At 37.3% G+C, this 20943-nt stretch overlaps 1 protein-coding gene and 1 pseudogene across 2 annotated transcripts in view; both read right to left on the bottom strand.

Annotated features, from left to right (window-relative positions):
* Nucleotides 1-3467: 3467 nt before the first annotated feature.
* Nucleotides 3468-3577, bottom strand: LOC118987521 (uncharacterized; annotated as a pseudogene).
* A 9962-nt stretch (nt 3578-13539) lies between these two features.
* Nucleotides 13540-20943, bottom strand: part of PDCD10 (programmed cell death 10) — a 42698-nt gene continuing 35294 nt past the window's right edge. For both annotated transcript variants that reach the window (XM_037046598.1, XM_037046597.1), the window contains 3 exons: nt 17276-17354; nt 17022-17104; nt 13540-14168 (listed from right to left, as the gene is read on the bottom strand). In XM_037046598.1, coding sequence (XP_036902493.1) covers nt 14087-14168; nt 17022-17104; nt 17276-17354 — 244 coding nt within the window. In that variant the 3' untranslated portion in view covers nt 13540-14086. The remainder of the gene's footprint in view (nt 14169-17021; nt 17105-17275; nt 17355-20943) is intronic.

The raw sequence follows: 20943 nt of genomic DNA, 5'->3' as shown, positions 1-20943 counted from the left end.
GCTAAGGGGAAAATGATACAAATCTATGACAACAGCTAGCTGCTTGACCTTGGAGGAAGTTGTTCACCTTCTCTGTTTCAAAATCTTCATTTAAAAAAAAAACAAATCACATGGTCATTTAAGTCCCTTCCAGTTTGAAAAGGAGGGAAGGAAAAAGTGTAAGAATGCTGTAAGCCCCACAGAAAAAGAAAAGATGTTATGTCCTAGGCAATATTATTGTGGCCATACTGACAGTACTCAGACCATGAATGTGGACATTGTCAATAATTTTTTAATGCCGATGAATAAAATCATCGTGTGATCAACCAATGGGTTGGCCAGTCATCTATACACCTGCCACAAGCTGGGCTGTACATGACCTGCTTCTTCTGTTGATTTACCAGTAGGGATCTGGGCACTTGTTTATGGCAAGTAAATTCTCTCAAAAGAATACAATTTAAATATGGGTTTGTTCACCCACTTATTCATTTCCCCATTCATTGACTGAAACTATGAGGCAAGCATAGTGTTAGGCACTGGTGATATAAAGTGACAGACAGGCCGCTACTCTCATGAAGTTTACAATCCAGGAGGGGGAGACACACAAATAAGCAGAGGATTACCTAACAGTGCTGTGAGAGCAGAGGTGAGGTGCATTCAAGGAAGGACGGACAGGGCCTCCTAACCCAAAGGTGGAAGATGAGAAAAGATGTAATTGAAAGAGACTGTAGCTCTGGTGGTACCCAAGTGATGTTTAGGTATTTGCCAGGTAGAGTAGGAAGATGAGAGTTTAAGCAGAGAATACAGTTTGTCAAAGGTCCAGAGGGGACTGAGTTCATGGTGAATTTCTGGGGATGAAGGCAATAGAGCCTGCAGGGCCCCAGTAGCAGAGGGAAGGAGAGCCAGGGAGATGGGGCAGGAGTCTGGCCGCAGAAGTGAGGCTGGTCCAGATCTTATTGAGGAGTCAGTTGTGCATGCCCAGGGCACTGGGAGGCAGGGAAATTTTTAAGCAGACGTAATGTGATGAGATGTGCGTTCGTGGAAGATTACCGGTGCTCAGGGTTCTCATCTGGGAAGGACAACCTCACTCAGGAAAACCACTGGCTCTGGAGTCACTTCAGCCATTACACCTGGGAGTCACATAACACCCATCCCTCCTGTCGGATGCCCATGACTGTGCACACTCTCCAGGGAAGCCTGCATCCCATACTAGTAATTCATTTCTCCATAATCATTGTGACAGGAAGTACAGGTGCTTGGACCACTAGAGTCCTTGGCTGGATTCTCATTTTCCTTAGGTCCAGTATATGTAACCTTCTTATAATTCTTGGAATTAATGTGTCAGGAGTGACTGTACAAAAGGTCAAATGCCATGTATTTCTGAGGCTTGTAAAGGCCTCTGAACGAACACTTAATCTTTTTCCTCCAGCTGTCTTGCAAGGAGTTTGGGTTTCCTACCCACATCTCTTTCTTTCTTTGCTAACAAAACCTTCATTTCATGTAGAACGCTGCGTCTGACACCAGGCACTATGGTCTGTCTTTTTCTTAGCTTCCCTTACCTACAGGAACGGCCACAGGACACACAACACAGCTCTGGTCATTGACGTCGTCCATGGTGCGGGTCCCGGAAAGGCTCTAGTTGTACATGGTAGAACAGGGAAGGAGCTCCCTTCCTCTTCCGCCTGCCCTGGAGGGGGACCTCGCGATGGGAGTAGCCGAGGGGAAGACAGCACAATCTCAGGCACTGCTGGGGCCATTCAAGCAACTGCCTTTTTCTAGATCTTATGTTTTAAAAAATTTCCTATTTATTTAAACAGTTGAGTTTTGTTACCTGTACCCTAATACAATTAGGAAGATGATGACATTTGTGTTTTTAGAAAATCCTAGAGGGTATGCAAGGTGTAAGCAATAATGCAGTTTTAGACTTGTTAGACTGAGGTTTCCGAGAACCAGGAAAGGCGGTTGTCCAATCAAGAATGGGTTCAGAATGTTGGGCTGTTTTCTCTGTTTCTTATTTAGGATACAAGGAGGGAGAAATTAAGAAAATAAATATGACATTTAGGTATTACAAAAATACATGAATACCTAAATATCAATAGTCTGCAAACAGAACTACCCTAAAACCCACTAGGCAATACAGATCAGGCTATTTTGATTATAAAAAACAAGCTCACTCAGATAGCAATGTAACAAGGATTTGTTCTACAGTGCCATTAAAAACAGGTAGGGAGGGAGGGGGAAGTGAGAGACAGACAGACAGAGACAGAGGGCACTCCTGGAGGGGGAAGGAACTACAGCACCATCAAGTTTGAGTTAGTCCTATAAAAAGTACTGGAAGGTCACTCTGGAATCCAACCAGGGCTAGGAATTGGATTATTTTATCTTAACAGCAATCAATTTGGATTTCCAACTAAATGTACCTTGAGAAACTCTCCAGCTGTTTCATTTTTTTGTTTTTGTTTCTATTTTTCACTACAAATTGACAATTGACCCTCACTCAGATCAATTCCCCCACCTCATCCTTATTGTTTGTGCTTTCTCTATATATTACCCACAGCCACCCATTCTACTTCATAGCGTCATTGTATTCCTTCAGCTTCCCCTCTCACGGCCAAACAGTCTTTACAATTATCCAGTTCAGAAGCTGAAACAAGACTCCTAAGTGGCCTGGCTCGTGATGAATGAGCAAAGCCAAATTATCAATCAGCAGTCTCAAGGGCCATTCGCCAGTAGTTTCTTGCCCTTGGATGGTTTCCACTCCTATTCCAATCACTGTGGCTGGGCAAGGTCACATTCAAACAGCCAAGATCCCTTTCGTCTATCAACACCATGGGTGATGCAGCCACCTCCCAGAGTCTGGAGGAAACCAAGGGCGCTCATCCAGCCCATCCGAGTACCACCATCAAAAAAGGAGACAGGTAAGAAGTAGGTCAGTGCATATACTGCTACGCAGAGAGCAACTTCCTACCCAAACTCACAAAACAAGACACTGTAGGATACTTACAGAATAAAGTGAGATATTAAATATGCGTGTGAATAGCTGATTTAATTTAGAAAGCTGACTGCTATTTCCCTGCAGTGGTATCAAATGACTCGGTTTATTTTATCAAAGACCTTTGTAACACACGCTTGAAAAAGCTTAGCACTTTTTCTCAAAATACAAATGTCAAACTATCAAAATCATAAAATCTCTCTAAAACAATTTTTGGGAAAATCTTAATAGAAAAGAAAAATGCATAAACGTATAACGAAGCTAAATGCAAGTGCCAATCAGGAAAGTAGGTGAAATAGACCAGTACACAGCCATTTCACCCCACAGAAACCTGAGCTCATTTGGGATTTAACCTATATTTCTTTTTCTAATTCCATTTAGAATAATGTCCTGTTGACAATTTGTAGCTTTTTAGGCAATGTGCTAAGGTGAAGAGATATCTTTTATGAAGCACTATTTACTCTTTTATTTAGCATCTTTACAAAACAGAATCTCAATTATGTCAGGCAGAGTAAAACATTTTAGTACATGTATAAGGTAATGCTATTTTTAAAAGGTAAGAACAGATACTACACTTGATCTTAGCCAAAAGGCCGAGATGGGTACTAGGTGGGTAGTTCTTTTAGTATGTTATTTAGAATTGTCCTCTAGGACATTTCTGTTCTCCTAATTTCTTTTCTTATAGCTGAAAGGCATATTATGGAAACCTGTTTTTACACCCTTGCAGATCTTTTTTCCTTGAGCTTCATTCCTCCTTTTTTTTAGCATTAATTTTAGCATCTTCGGTTTTCCTTAAGATGTCTGAAAGTTCAATAGTTTTTCTTAGCATTCTCTTCCCTAAGTTTTTAAAAATATTTTTTTAATTTATTTTTAGAGAGAGGGGAAGGGAAGGAGAAAGAGTGGGAAAGAAATATCATGGTGTGGCCCTGGCTGGTGTAGCTCAGAGGATTGAGCGCGGGCTTGTGAATCACACAATCGTGGTTCCATCCCCAGTCAGGGCACATGCCTGGGTTGCAGGCCAGTTCCCAGCAGGGGACTCACAAGAGGCAACCATACATTGATATTTCCCTCCTTCTCTCCTTCCTTTCCCCTCTAAAGATAAATAAATAAAATCTTTTAAAAAAAGAAAGAAATATCATGGTGTGGTTGCCTCTCTCGTGTCCCCTACTGGGGACCTGGCCTGCAACCCAGGCATTTCCCCTGACTGGGAATCGAACCAGCAACCCTTTGCTTCACAGGCCTGCGCTCAATCCACTGAGCTATACCAGCCAGGGCTCTTCCCTGATTCTTTTCACTGATGCTCTACAAGAAAATACAAAAAGTCCAGTTTTCATGAACCTTTACTCATCTCTGAATCTTTTCTACACTTGACATGTAATGTGATATTGCTGAAGCAAAAGTAGTCTAATGAATCATTCTTTCATTATTTATGAAGTGCCTACCAAGCGGTAAGCACTGTGCTGGCTGTCTTTCCTCTCTTGGTCTCTGAATGCTTTTCTGTTTTAGGAAGAAGGTGGTATTCTGTAACACTATAATGCCAACAAAATTATTTAACAGATCCCATTCATTAGTTGTATTTATATTTCAACTAAAATGAACTACATTTCATCTTTCTTTTAGGCCAACTTGTTCTACTTCTTGGCAAGCTATAGTTTTGGAGGGGGTGCAGTCAAAACACTATTGATTTGCAAAATTCAAAAATTAAGATTTTATATTCAGAACTCAACTTATTGTAATGACCTCACTAGTGATGCCACCATCACATTTCAAAGACAGTGAACTATTTCACATGCAAATTAAATTCTAAATTCATATTTTTAAACTGTTAGTTCTCCTAGTTCTACAACTTACTTTTGTCATTTTTTTTCAAGAACACTGTTCTTTTCAACCATGGGCATCAGATTTTACTTGCCCCATACTTGCCCCAGGGCATTCAATTTCTTGAATGGTGCTGTAGACTGAATTGTGGTCCCCAGAATTCCTACATCAAAGGCCCAACACCCCATGTGGTATTTGCAGACGGGACCTTCTGGGGGTCACTAGGTCATGGGGGTGGGGTCTTCATGATGGATTAGTCCCCTTATAAGACACGAGAGAGCTTACTGCCTCAGTCTCTCTTTGCCGCAGGGGAACACGGTGAGGAGGTGGCCATGTACAAGCCAGGGCGAGAGCCAGAACCCGACTATGCTGACACCCTGATCTGACTTCCAGCCTCCAGAGCTGTGGTAGAAATAAATTGTTATTGTTTAAGACATGAGTTTATGCTAGACTAATATGTGTGAACTTAACCACTAGATTTTACTCCAAATTCATACTGCTCCATCACTTACCACAGTTAATTTGCACAGTTTACTGGATGACTGGAAAGAAATCCCTGGACTCAACAGACACATTTTTCCTTAACTGGAAGTCTCTGAGTAAGTATTCCATCTTAGCCAACACGAATATGGCATTTTAGAACTTCCACAGAACAGAAATGTGTATCCCGTTACCGGCAAAGGAGCCCCGAGAGTGCGAAGATCAGGGGAAGCGCAAAGGAGCACGTTTTCTACTAGGACTGCAGACGGAAGAGGGGACAGAAAACTGGGGAGCCACCAGCTTTCTCCTGAGTCTGTCCTCCCATGCAAAACACCAGGCCATGATTTATCCCTAAGGACCAGTCTTTTGGTCCAAGTTTCAGGAATTTTGGATTTCCCAAAACAGCAAAATTATTTCAGAAACTGAAAAAGGAAATTTCAGGCTTGGAGAACAAGGATGGATGTCTGATTCTCAGTATCCCCTGGTGCCCTCCTAAGTGAAATGATAATTTCAACGAGTATAAATTAAACCTTAGATGACTTGTGCTTTCAGTGTCAGGAGACAGTAATCACTACCACCTCAGATCACCTTTAAGTGGGGAAGGAAAAACTCGCACACTGCTCCCACTTTCCGACTACTGGCAAGCCTGCACGGGAGGAGGGAGTAAGTAAAGAGGAGTTTAGGAGACCCTGTGCACAGGAGTGGAAAGGACAGAGGACTTAGAAAACAAGGGCAAAATCATCTCTAGGAAGAGAAGGTGCAACGCTAAACCAAAATGCTGGTAACAGGCAGTTAACTTTGATAGTTCACAGGACAAGTCACATGGAAGAGGTGGGGCTGGAGGTGGTGGCTCTGATGAAGCATTGTAAGCAGAAAAGAATGAAGCGTAGAAGGGAAGAACATAGAAGGGAAATTAAGTATCTATGGTGATAAAAACCAGAAAAGGCACTCTGAGCTTTCATTCCCCGACACCAACACAAACCACCGCTGAAAATACGTTTCTGCTGCTGAAAATACTTCCTCTCCAAAAAAACAAACCACCTCTGAGGGGCTAAGTAAAACTTTACCAGCACACCCCAAATAAATAAAATCCATCAGGTAAACATATGGCACATGAAAAAACTAGCCTAAATCAGAAGCACTATGAAAAGAAAAGCACAAAAAGAGGGAGTAATGAGAACTGGTTGAATGCAAGAAAGAAAAAAAAGAAATATCAGAAATCAAGATTAAATTCAAAGATGCCCGAGAGAGTAGATTTGGATACAAATTTTTAAAAAAGCAAGAAAATACAAACAAGAGAAATGAAAACAAAATAGAGCAAGACGTTAGAAAGGTTTGAAAGTGGTTAAAACAGAAGACAAGCAAAGAAGGCTCAACATATGTTAACTGATGTTTCCGAAGGACAAAAACAGTGGAATAGAACTAATACATAAAACTCTCATCCACGAAAACTTTCCAGAAACAAAGGAAGACCTCAGTCTACACAGAGAAAGGGCCCACCCAGTACTAGGGAAACTGACCTGGAATGATCGATTTGGGTATATATCCTAATAAAACTTCCAGACTCTGAAAATAATTTAAACATTTCCAGTATTTCTGGACAAAAAGATAATGTAAAGGCAAGAGAACTGGACTGACATTGAGCTGCTCAAAGCAACAAACAGGGCGGGGCAAACACAGGCTGACTGTCGTAAGTGAACCCCAGCGTTATTTTTGTATTATTTTTATTAATTACTGTAAAATTTCCTTATGAACTGTAAACCTACTTTTGCCCCACCCTATACAAAACAAGGCAACAGTGACGCTACATCTTCAAGAAAGAAAAGAAAATGTGAACCAAGCATGATATGGACGGCCAAGATGTCCTTTAAGTATCAAGACTACAGGAAAGTAATGTTGAACACACAAGAACACAGAGATTATATATATATATATATGCACACAAACATATATATAATAAAAGCTACTAAAGGATAAATTTCATCCACCCTAGATAACTGAGAAAGCTTAGGCAAAAGTACTAATCACGAGCACTTCATCTATTTAATTTTACAGTTCAGCCTGAAACAACGGCAGGACCCCAGGTGGTAGGATATGATCTGATAAAGTAGGAAAATGCAAAGAAAATGAGGCATGGGAGAGAAAAAAAAATGTGGAAAAAGAACACTGACTCTCATTCAGATAACAGGTGAGAGTTACAGGATATATTTTTAACCTGACACACCAGACAGTACACATTTAAGGGGGAAAAAAGGGATTATCAGTCCTAAGAAATATTACTCCAAAGCCACAAGGATAAAAATATAAACCTTCCTAAACACCAAAAAGAATTGTTTTAAAACAACAAAGTAGTGACACTAAAAAGAAAAGAACACACTGAGAAATAATGTAACAGAATTAAGCCCACATGACAGTCATTTCATCAAATGTGAATGGGTTTAACTCAAGTTAAAAAGACAAACTTCAAAAAGCATTAAACTAGACACAAAAAAGACACTTTATAATGTTAAAATCCACATTTCACATTTAGGATAGAATAGGTATGACTTTCTATACAACAAATAACACACAAAAAAGCACCTATATAAACCAAATACTGGAATAGAGGCGAGGAGAAACAGAGAAACACGCTATGAATGGACACTTTCATTCACAGTACAACACAGGTCACTAAGTAAAAATAAGCAAGGATGTGTGTTCTGGATTTATCTTGAATACCACATCCTAATAGAGAATACACAATCTTCTCAAGTATTCATGAAAGAATCACAGAGATACAAAAAACTGATCATATATTAGGGCATACAGAAAATATCAGCAGGTATTATAAAGTTATTACAAACTACTTGCTAATTATAATGCAATAAAAATAGCAAATAATGCAACCAAAAAAGCTCTTCTACTTGGAAATTAAAGATATTCCAATAAACTTTAAGTCTTACACAAAATAGAAAATACAAACAAAAAGGTTACAGAATTTCTGGAAATGATAAATACATCTATGGAATGCATTCTAAGCAGTGATCAGGAAAAACTTCACAGCACTAAATACCTGTATCAATAAGAAATGAAGATTAATTATATTTCCATCTGAAAGAGCCTAAAACAATAAAAGTAAAACAAGAAAGCCCATGGAAGAAATAATAAATACAAGAAAGAAATTAACTTTGGAACACCTGGAAGTACAGGTAGAAAAAAATGACATCAAATTAGTGAGTAAAATCCTATAAAAACAAAAATATCCACAAAGAATGTGCTAGTTTAATAAAAAAAAAGGGGGGGGGCAAAGTACAAATACAGAGAATAAGAACAAGAAAAGTAGCTATTGCTAGAGAAAAAAAACTGAAACATGAAAAACTTTTCACTCACTTCAATGGAAATACATCTGAATACCTAGAGGATACGGATACTTTCTTAGAAAAATACAGCAAAATGACTCCTGTACAATTAAAAAAAACAATTTGCATAAAAGAAAAAGTTATCAAGGAGTTACTCCACAAAAAAGCACCAGGCCCTGATGGTTTTATAAAGAAACTGATACATTTTTCTATATAAAAATTTTAAAAATTTGTATGATCAAAAAAGTCAAAATCACAGGAAGACATAAAAGTGGTCCTTAAATATGAAAGAATTTTAAGTTCACTTATAGGAGAAATAAAAGAGAAGCTACAATGAGATATCATTTCTTATCATCAGACTGGCAAAACTCAAGAGCTTAACAATTGATTATTATTAAAGCTTTGGGGAAATAGTCTCACACATTCCTTGTGGGATCTGGATTGCCACCACCTCTACGGAAAGGAATTTGACAATTATCTAATAAAGCTACACATGCACATGTCCTTTAGCTTAGTAACTCCACTCCCTAAGAATCTACTCTGAAGGTACACCTCAAACAAAACAGAAATGTGTAAAATCACTCATTATAACATGTTATTTTGCAAAATATTGAATACCACCTAAATGCCTGAGCATAGTAGATTGATAGGACAAAATAAGGTACTTAGACACCATGAACACTGAGCATCCAGAGGGGGCCAGGTAGGGGGGGCATAGAGAGTTCTGTGAACTTACATGGAGCAGTTACTAGAGATATTTAGTGAAAAATGCAAAGTCAATAAAAGCATGTATGTGAAACAGCTAATAAGCACATGAAAAAGTGCCCAACTTCATTTATCAGGGAAATGCAAATGTGAACCACAAGATACCACTTTGTATCTACAAGAATGTCTATTAAAAGTTATTCACAAACTTCAGTGAGGATGTGGAGAAACGAGAACTTTCCTACACTGCTGGTGGGAATGGAAAATGATATAGCCACTTGGAAATCACTTTGACAGCTTCTTAAAAAGTATAAATTTATCATACAACCCAGTAATCTTCCTAAATGAAATGAAAACCATGTCCACACAGACTTGCAGGTGAATGTCCACTGCACCGCCAAAAAGGGAGCAACCCAGATGCCCATCAACTTTTACATGGACAAACATGCCTAGTTTAAATAATGGAATACTATTCAGCAATAATACTGACAGAAATGCTGATATATGCAATGGCATGGATGGACCTCAAACACATTACACTAAGAAACCAGACTCAAAAGGTAACACTGTATAATTCTATCTACATGAAATGCCCAGAAAACTATAGACCGAAAGTAGCTCTTGGTTGCCTAGAACTGGAGAGGAGCCAGGGTGAGGTAGGAACAAGGAGTAACTGTAACCAGGAGTGAGGAATTTAACTGGAATGATGAAAATGTTCTAAACTGCTGTGGTTGGAATGTGCAACTCATAAAACGAATGAACTGTGTAGCATTGAATTATATAGCTCAATAGTTTAAGATATATACGTGAATTTTACGGGATGTAAATTAGTCATTCAATAAAGTTATTTTTTATCATTTATCATTCTGAAAATGATAAATTTTCAGAATGAAAATTTACCTGTTTACCTGGCTTGTCCACTTTTAGCTTTATCTGAAAGTTGTATCCCAAGAAAGTTCTCTGTCCTAGGCAAACAAGTCCAGGACTGCTGTCCCTAACTGCATACCACCTTTTGTGTAGGAAAAAGGGAGACTCAGAAAACACTTTTGGTGCTTTTCTTCCTAAAGAGAAACATGGGAATTAAAAAGAGAGGCTGGATACCTACAGGGGATGGGGGAATTGGGCAGAAAATGAGTGACACTTCTCTCAGTGTGCCCTAGTACAGTTCTGACTTTTAGAAGCATGCTAATGTTCAATATACAAAAAATAAAATTAAAGGTGGGAAGTTTGTGGGAAAGGGACCTTAAACTTAGAAAACTGAAACAAATGAACCCAATTTATTACAAACAAATAACAATCACAGTGATAGAGAAAAAAAGAATGACTCAAAATAATTTATGAATATAGAATATAATTATATATCCTTAGTCTCGGGCAGCATACAGACAGGGAGAAAATACAATCTTACAGGCTTTTAAGCATGTATTTTACAGTGATATGGGCAGAAGCAGGAAAACACTATTTTAGATGTATTATAGGACTAAATGAATGAATGTACTGATGGACTTTTTCGGGAACCAGGATTCCTGGGAAGAAGGGACACAGAAACACAGAATAAGGAAGGAAAGAACCCTATGAGAATGGGTTGAAATCAGAGGTATTAGTATGAATGCATGATTTCTAAAACCAAATATGGATGGGAGCCCATGTAAAAGGCATGTGCACGTGCCTATGTGTGTACATGAACATTTCCTAGTTCTGCCTGCTGCAGAGGCTGAGCAGCCTCAAAACAGAGAAACGATTAGTACACCCAACAGCCAGATAGATCTATGCATCTATCATTCCCAAGATTCCTTGAAAAAAATTGCTGATTCCAGATCCTGGAGCATCTTTTATTTAAAATAATGTGCTAAAAATAATTTTTAAAAAAGCAGATGATACAAGAAAATAGAGGAGCCAGAATGAAGAAGCTCCTACTGGCCAAATCTAAGACAATTTAAGCACCAAAGTAAGGTAGTGAAACACAAGCCACTGAAAAAATAGAAAACCAGGAGTCCAAAACAACAGCTACTATAAAAAATTCACAGGGGCACACAGGGATGAGTGAAGGAGAAAGGAGGGCTCCTACTTACAGAAAAGAATGCTAAGTGCTAACCGGTACACGAGGAAGAAATGCTGGAACTGGACCATCATTCTCCAACTACCCAAATAAGGAGCAAGAATCATCAGTGGACGCTGGGGGGATGTATTGTTGTTAGCACAGTCTTAAAAGAGTCTCCCGCAGATTGTTCATTCCAAGCATGGTAAAAAACAAAAGCAAAAAAATAGTAACTACACTTTGGAGAAAATGAACACCACCCTGACCTGGTGACCGAAATTAACTTCGCCAACGATGAGCCGATGCGACACCAGTGTGGTGCTCTACAAGTGCGTAACCGGAACGTAATGATGAAACCCCAGAAAGGGGGGTAGAGGAGAGAGAAGACTGTATTCTTCAAAAACATATTCCATTGATGCCATGAAAGACAAAGGGGTCATGGGGAAGAGCCAGAGTAAAGGAGACTTCAGGGAGGGAAAACGAACAAACGAATGTTAAAATAAAAATGGCAAATCTCAGTAATGGGTGAATTTAGGTAAAAGATGTACAAATGTTCTTTGTACTAGTCTTATTTTTACCAATTTTCTGTACATCTGAAAACATTTCCATAAAAAGTTAAAAAATAATTAGAAGAGACTGATCTTGGGTTGCCAATCTCATGTTTTGCCTAATATGGTTACTAAAATGTAGTTATTAAAAAAAAGACTACCACCTAGGATTTTGTCATTTCGTTTAAAGAAAGTATGAGGGGACACTAAACATTTAAAAATAGCCATCATCACCAAATAAGAGAGTGACCCTTTGAAATAAAATTTAGATGTCTAAAAATGACATTGTCCTAGCTTCTCCAACTTTCCTGTGGACCGAAGAGCGCCCCCTCAGCCTGGTGTTCGGGGATCAGCATTCTCAACGAGGTCCGTTTTTGGTGATGGATAAAACAGTTTGGTGCAAGGAGAATGGAGTCTGGAGACAAACGCTGATTCAAACCATGGCTCCAGCTGTTACCAGCTTTCGTAACCTAAGCTTTCTTAGTTTCTTTCAAGGCAAGGCACATGGCTGAATCACAGGACTGTCAGGAAAATTAAATTAATACATCTAGAACAGTGCTTCACACAGATGTGCTCAGCATGTCTCCTTGTCTTCCTCTCCTTGGGAGGCACCGTTCTGTTCTCTAGAGATGGTTCTGACTAGGGCCACACTGGCCCTTTCGTCACTGACCTGAATCCAGCCCTTCCAGGATTATGTACCAAACTGAACTATCCCAAGAATAAGCCCCCTTTCTGGAGGGAAATTTCAGAAAAACCAAAGGCAGAGATACGAGATAGTGGAATAAAAAGTACTGGTTTATGTTAGAAAAGTCTACTGCTCATAAAAAATAATTATATATTTTCATATATTATTAATGCCTATTTTGCAAATGATTATCTACTTCCAAGAGTAAGTAACAGTTTATGTCAAAAATAAATAGTATTAATCTCACCAATTCTATTTATTTTACTGGCTATTATCTTGAAAGAAAAAAAATCAATTCAGTAAAATGTCCATAAATTATGAGATTTCATCCAGTAGTCTACCGTCTTTTTGCTTCTTTCTACATATTTCCTATTTTCATCTGCCAGACAATTTCCTTTTCTATTGCCAATGATAGTAATTCTTTAACAATCTTTTTAAAAATGAAGAAAGGTTTTAAAAATAACTAAATTGCATAACAAAAAATTATATTGCCAACAGAAATTTAGCTCAACATTTAAAATCTTTATAAAAGATAAACAAACTTTGATCTCTCCTTTATTTCATAACTGAAAAATGAAAATGCTTAACATGAATATTTGATACATAATCTCCTTAAAACTATATATATATATTTAAAGAGTGTATATTATTATCAGCACTCACAACAATTTCAAACCAACTAGCATTGGTATAGCTTCAAATCGCTATTAGTTGTGGCTACTTCAGAGAAAAAAGGTACAAAGCTTATTAGGGCCTAGCACACAAGACAGACTTCATTGTACATAGTCATAGAGTTCAAAAGTGGCACGGTAGTGTAAAGACACTACAAACTGCCATCTCTCTCATATGTATCTTAAAGCAGGCTGGAAAAATACTCAGTACCCTATGTATAACAACTAAAAAAATACTTCCATTGGCTATTTTTTGCCCAGAGTGATTAAGGACCCCCCCCCCAATTTTTTGTGCTGCTTTATTATCTGACAAACTGCTAATAAGCTCCCATTAGTAGTTCTTTAGATATTAACCCAAGTAGTCCTGGTCTTTTGATCATATATATATATATTCACATATATATGCATCCATGTTTTCAAGTAAAGAAATGTTTAACAGATGTAAACTATTTATTGAATATTTGCCACCAAATATTGTTAAATACATTATCTTGCAGCATATCGCTTTCAAGTTAAAATGTCAGAAACAAACACCAATATTTACAATTCTTTTAAGGAATGTTATATAATGACACATTAAGGCGTAAATTCTTTTGGCTTATAATTCTTAAAAGAATGATAATAGCAAAAGTGATGCAAAATCTTCAGTGTGAGATTATGATTAAGCTACATTTTACAAAAATATGGTGTAAGATGGCAATATCCCATTCAACATCCTGGATTAGATCCCTTCAGGAGGGACTGATAATTTATACAGTCAAACTTTAAAATTTACAGATAAAGGCAGTTCAATACTGCCACTGAGAAGTACATCTCTCAACATATACAACTTTCAGGCCACAGTTTTGAAGGTCTGAAGTATCAAGTTGGTTTGATGAATTAGTCGGTTGGCACTTATGAACACATTTATTGCCCTGTTCAAAGAAAAAAAAAGAACAAGCATTAATTTTACCCAAAAATTCATTATTTAAAAATATTTGTACTAATTCCATCTACTAACAGTAGCAAAGAAATCAATTTGGGGAAAAAAAGGTAAGTTACTATGGAATATCACAACTTGTATTTCAGATTGGAGTTCAATGGTCTTCAATCATTTGAAACTAGGAATTACTGCCCCCTAGTGGCTCTGGTTGGTAATTAGGTATTGGAGGGCTGCTAATGACAGGTGGCACCTGAACCATGTGTTTGTTTATTTATAGGTCGAAAAAATAACTGATTCAAATGTACTCTTCAGCTGTGATTTGATAGAAGTTAGCAAAATAAAATCTCTGCGAAAGTACTACACTCAATCTCAATGTCATTGGGCATTATAAATACTTAAGCAAAAGTTAATTACTTTCAATTATGATTCATCCCAATCTATTTTTAAAACAAAATAATCATGCAGTTTCAATATTTTGGAGATGACAAAATATAAAAACATTCTAAAAAATTATGTTGTGTTATCCCACATTTCCTATCAGGCCATCTCCATGTATCTAAAAGACAGAACTGATGCCCTAGTCCATTATGTGGCCTTACCAGTTCCTTAATTGCATAGGTAACGACTTTATTTCCATCCCAGGCATTTCTTAAAAAAGAGGAATGCCAAAGAATTAAGTTGAATCAATGCAAATTCATCCCCCCTACTGAAAGACAGCTCAAAGATCAGGCTGTGGTAATAACGTCCAGTTTGAGGAAACAGGTACAAAACTCACAGCACATTATTCATACACAACTGTAATCATAATTTAAAGAAGCTGCTGAATGGAGAACAAGTAATGGCAGCCTGAATAATCCACATGCCTGTCTGAACTGTTCAAAATAACTTTGGGGCAAAGGCAGTGGGGCTTTTAAATGCTGAACCCACGTGATTCTAGACAAAGTAATTTCAGGTTAATAAAAATTAGGCTCTAAATGAATTTCTGCCTTTTAATGTGTTTATTCTGTGATAGTTCTTAATTAGAATCAGAAATAATGACCCCAACATGTAAATTATTCTTTTAATGTGTATTTGGTTATCTGGGCTTAGCAGAGGAGATCAAGGAAAAAATAGATGTAAGTTTATTTTCAGAACACACTTGCCATCTTACTAAAGTTTTTCCCTCAGACAACTTGAAGAGTAATAGAATGGAACAATAAAAAATCATTAATATTTTAGCTTAGTATCTTTAATTCATAATATAAATATAAATGGCTTGACCTATTTAAATGATTAAAATAGCTTTAACATCAATTGATCATGCTAATGTATTGTTATTTTAAAAATACTATTACAGCCCTGGTTGGTGTGGCACAGTGGGCTGGGCATCGTCCCACAAAGAGCCAGGTCACCAGTTCAATTCCCAGACAGGGCACACGCCTGGGTGCCGGGGTTGCAGGTTTAGTCCCCACTCAGGGATGTGTATGTACAGGAGGCAACTGATATTTCTCTCCCTCTCCTTCTCCCTCCCTCCCCATCCTCTAAAAATAAATGAATAAAATTCATTTCAAAATCTCACTGGGATTTTAAAAAACTGAACCCAGGAGAATGTAATGTGCAAATAGGGTTGAGACCATTGTTTTAACTTTAGTGCAGCAGCTCTTACAGACCTACAGCATCAGTATCACCTGGAAACTTCTTAGAAACAAAATGCAAATTCTTGGGGCATCCCTGACAGTAAGAAACTCTCAGGGTGGAACCTCAAAGCAAGCTGTGCTTTAACAAATCCTCCAAGTGATTCCGATGCTACTAAGAAAATGGAGCCAGTAAGCCAAATCTTACCTTGTTTCTGTATGGACTGCATGCTAAGAATACTTTTATGTTGTTTAAATGGTAAAATAAATAAATACAAAGAAGTAGCATTATGTGACAGGTGAAAATTATACAAAATGCACATTTCAGTGCCTATAAAGAAAGTTTTATTAGAAAATGGCCATAGTGCTTGTTTCCTTATTATCTACGGCTGCTTTCACACTCACTGCAACAGCATAGGTAAGGAGCGAAGCTGCCACAAGCCCACCAAGTCAAAACTTGCCTATTGGACCCTCTTCAGAAAAAGTCTACCACTGGGTTATCCGCCACTAGCTTTTTATTATCAACAGTTTATCTTAATTAGTAGTTGATATGAGTATCAGCAATACAGTATAAGGGCTTCATTTTTATGGTTTTAGTATCATATAAATAATTTATTTAATTTTAAAAGAGAAGGCCTTGGCTGGTGTGGCTCAGTTACGAGGCCCAAACAATTTTCCTTTCNTTTATTATCAACAGTTTATCTTAATTAGTAGTTGATATGAGTATCAGCAATACAGTATAAGGGCTTCATTTTTATGGTTTTAGTATCATATAAATAATTTATTTAATTTTAAAAGAGAAGGCCTTGGCTGGTGTGGCTCAGTGGACTGAGTGCTGGTCTGTGAACCAAAGGATCACTGGTTCGATTCCCATTCAGGGCACATGCCTGGGTTGTGGGTCAGGTCCTCAGTGGGATGTGCGCAAGAGGCAACCACACACTGATGTTTCTTTTCCTCTCTTTCTCCCTCCCTTCCTTTAGCTCTAAAAATAAGTAAATAAAACCTTAAAAAAAATAAGAGAAGGATTGCCCTGGTCAGGTAACTCAGTTGGTTGGAACATCTTCCTGACACATCACGGCTGCAGGTTCAATCCCTGGTCAGGGCATATACAAGAATCAACCAATGAATGCACAAATAAGTGAAACAATAGTTGAACTGTTGTGTCTCCCCTGCTTACCCTCAAATCAATTAATAAAAACTAAAAGAGAAGGATAATACATAAAAGTACTTACTTGCCATCTTTAAAATAAGTTTTAAGAGTATCACTGAAACTTTTGGAATACTTTACAAATTCTTTCTTTTGGTGTTCAAGTGCCTACGAGACATAAAAAAAAATTTAAATACTAAGAAACAAAAGAGAAATAACACAAAAGCCAAAGACAGAAGACCATTTCCAGTAATCAAACCATCTTAGTATTTAATTGAGTAAAACAACTAGGTGTGAGCCCAACTAGGGTGGCAGTGTGTAAGGCTTCCAGTAACTTACCCTGCGGTTCTGGTACTGATATTTCTTGAAGACATTATTCACTGTATCAAGAAGTTCTTTTATTGCACTAGCTATATCCCTGTCAGATAAGGAAAAAAAGAATCTTCTTAAAATCCGTTATATTTGAAAGAAGTTTGTATGTTTATTTTTAAGAATTACTACCCACACCGTTAATTACCACACCAACACTCTGTCTAGCACAAACATCTGACTGGCTGCTTGAGTGGGAGTTTTCCCACGCACCCTTCTGAGACGCACCCTTCTGAGACCCCGACTCCTCTTACACTGCTGACCAAACATTCCACAGCATCAAGTTTCCCAATTTAGTACACATTTCACTTAGCCTCACTTGAATTTAAAAGAATATGCCTCTGCCTCTCATCTTTTCCAGTTATAATTTTTCCTTTCTCTCATTAACATCGCTAAATTCAAGCTACCATATTCTCTACTTTTGCTATTTCGTGAACAACTATATGAAATCTTGCTATTATATATTACTCATTTCTAATATTAACCAACACTTTGTTATATGCCCAATAGTTGTATGTTTTAAAACCCTTTCTCCTCAGACATAACTCTTCTTACCACACATTAACCTTCTACTTAACAAGTATGTCCCTTCCCCATTCCAAATCTGTATGTATATATTTCAAGTATATTTAAATTTCTGGGAGAAACAAAATCAGAGTATTTTTCTACCTTAACCTCTCCAATAATCCCCCTTTGCTACATCTATATGCATCAACACCTCCCACCCCCTACTAAAGAGAAGAAATCCATCAATTCTCATTTGACTATTTTTCCTATGCACACCATCATTTCTTTTGACCTCTTGCCTTTTTTATACCTATGCTCTTGTCAATTTTCATGTTCTAACTCCATAGCAATTGTTTTGTCAAACTGCATTTAACGTAATTCTGCATTCAGTCTCACATTCTCCAAAGCAAGCCTTCCTTTTTCACAACCATTCTCTTTGCTGCTCAAATGTAATCCAAGTGTGAAGATGCAAATTAATAAAACATGAATCCAGACCATTCAAAATGAAATTTTCATTACTGACTTTTTAATCACAAATGTCAGATTTCAGTTACTTCATACCTATAACAATATTTCAGCTTTACTATTTAAAGAAAAAAAACTCAGTGTCTAGATTGTCCAGGTTTCGGTGTGCATGTGTGTGTATTTCACAGTTCTAGTAAACAAACGTGGTAATTCTAAAAATTATGAGTAGTCAGCATTCCGGTACAAAAAAGGCATTTTAGCCTATTCCAAAGTAGTTATGACATTTCAATAAATATTTATTTACTTACATCCTGTATGTCAAACATCAGCATCAGGCTTTGAAACATTCAAACATTAAATACTCAAATATTTTTTACACAGAAATGGTATCTGCACACTTTTTGTGCCTGTAGTTTAACTGTTCCTTTCATTTGTTTTTAAGCAAGTTGTGGTCCATACATGATCAATAAAAGTGTCACATTACCATAATATTATGTGAGAACGTCACAATTTCAACATGTAAAAATTCTCTAATCTCTAAATATGATTCTTCATATCCACAATGAGCCTTATTTAAAACGAAGTACGATGAAGTACATCATACACTGATCAGAGAGCTGTTTACACCAACTGTACTTTGTGGTATACTTTAAAATTCTGCTAAAAAGGATAAAAATGTCCTTTCAGGGCTAACAAACAACAGGAGATGTTCCCTATACAACGGTCATGGCTGGACTGCACAGGTCAAAAGAGCAACGCTAAAGCTGGTTGTGCCCTCAATCACCCAGGAGCAAAGACAAAAGGGGAATGTAGGGGCAGGGAAGAGAAGGGAGGGTTTAGTGGACAGTACTCCATCATACTAATAAATTTTGGAAATTTGTCTGTGCTTTAAAAGAAAAAGGGGCGAAAAAGCTCTCCAGGTGACTCTGGTGATAAACCTGGTTTGGGAATCACTGTGTGTGAACCCAAAACCTAGAGCTGAGGTCCATTATTTGCTACAGAGCTTAATGGAGACCAAGGCTATTAAGCCTCAGGCTTGGCCTTCTATAAAACGAGCATAGCAATTTATGTCAAATATTATGTCATCTGTATGTACACTGAACAGTATTTTCATTTATGGCACCAAGGAAGATAAAATTATATTAGCCAGTAACTGAGGGTTTGCTTCTTACAGGAGAAAATACCAGCACCCCCTCACCCCCCCGCCACACACACAAAAATTACTCCAATTAAATAGACAGATAAAGAACTAGGGAAAGCACAAGGGTAAAAGAACTACAGTACAATCATATGCCGAAGTTACCGGTTTCTGTGTTAAGGGACACCGAGTATGAGTTAACAGGAATGAATTTTAGCAATTTGCAGCTATTCCATGGGGCAGCTTTGGAGAAACATACATACGGAAAGAGGACAAAAGGCACTGGATGAAATATAAACACACATCCTATCAAAAAATTGCACAGAACAGCAGAGCTTCTAATTGTATCACCAAAATTTGTAAATGTTTATGCAAATACTCTAGAGGAAGGAAATTCCTATGAGTATGTTTATTTTTGTCTAGACTGGACACCTCTGGAAAGGCTAATATGAAGCCATCATTTAAACCAAACCCTGACAATTTTTTGCCTATGAATATGCAAATATATATTATAACGAACAAATACATAAATGTACAGCTTTATGGTCTAGTGAATCACAAGCCTCCACTAGTCATCCATTAATTGGAATGCATTGGACTTGAAAAAAAATTCCATGAATTAATTTTATCAAATATTTGTATAAGCTCAAATGTAGTCAAACAGAAACATTCATTAATCAAAAGTACTTTATAAAATATCTGTTTGCTGGATCATTTTTCCTAATTAGCTCTACAAAGAAAAATTGAAAAAACCCAACCACCTTATTTCACAACGCTAGTACGCGCTGAGTGGATGCTAGGTTCTGTGCTATCGTGTCTTTCAGTTCTCACAACTGCCACCTTCACTTTCATAGGTAGACATTAGAATGACAGAAGCAAAGCATCTTGTCCAGGGCCAGACAGTTAAATGTTGGAGATTCAAACCCAGCTCTACGGACACGCACAAAAATACCTGGGTATTTATTAGCTGACAGGAGCCATTTTTCTTCTCTAACATAATCCAAAGCATCATGTATAGTACTTGGTATAACAGGTATTTGATACATATTTATTGAAAAATATTGCTAAAATAAATGAATAAAGAACAGAACTACCTTAAATATGAGAAAGTAAAATATTTTAAAGAAAAGCAGGAACTGTACTATACATACAATACGCACCCCTAAAGGATAAACTACATTTTATTTCAGTAAAAATTTGGCCATTAATTTAAAACAATTTAACAGCGGTAACAGTATATATCAACATCTTTCTCAGTAAAACAAATAATTGCACCTTTAGCTATGTATGCTAACTCATACATCATTGAATTTTAGTCTCAGAAATAATATATTATAAACAAACTTTCCATGGCAAATTATCCCTCCTAAAATGTATAATAAATACGTTTTAATTGCCAATAACCTTAACCTGGTTGTGCTGAGTACACTCCAGAAAACAGAACTGAAGCATTACTATTGCCCCATAATGAGAGGCAAGACCCTAATGCAGCTTCTGTCAGTGACCATGGATAAGACTCTTAGGTTCT

The sequence above is a fragment of the Sturnira hondurensis genome, unplaced genomic scaffold (assembly GCF_014824575.4).
Source record: "Sturnira hondurensis isolate 20B ecotype Veracruz unplaced genomic scaffold, ASM1482457v3 Scaffold0005279, whole genome shotgun sequence".
Classification (NCBI taxonomy): domain Eukaryota; kingdom Metazoa; phylum Chordata; class Mammalia; order Chiroptera; family Phyllostomidae; genus Sturnira; species Sturnira hondurensis.
Note: the sequence above shows the minus strand (reverse complement) of the source record. Positions and strands in the feature narration are given on the sequence as shown.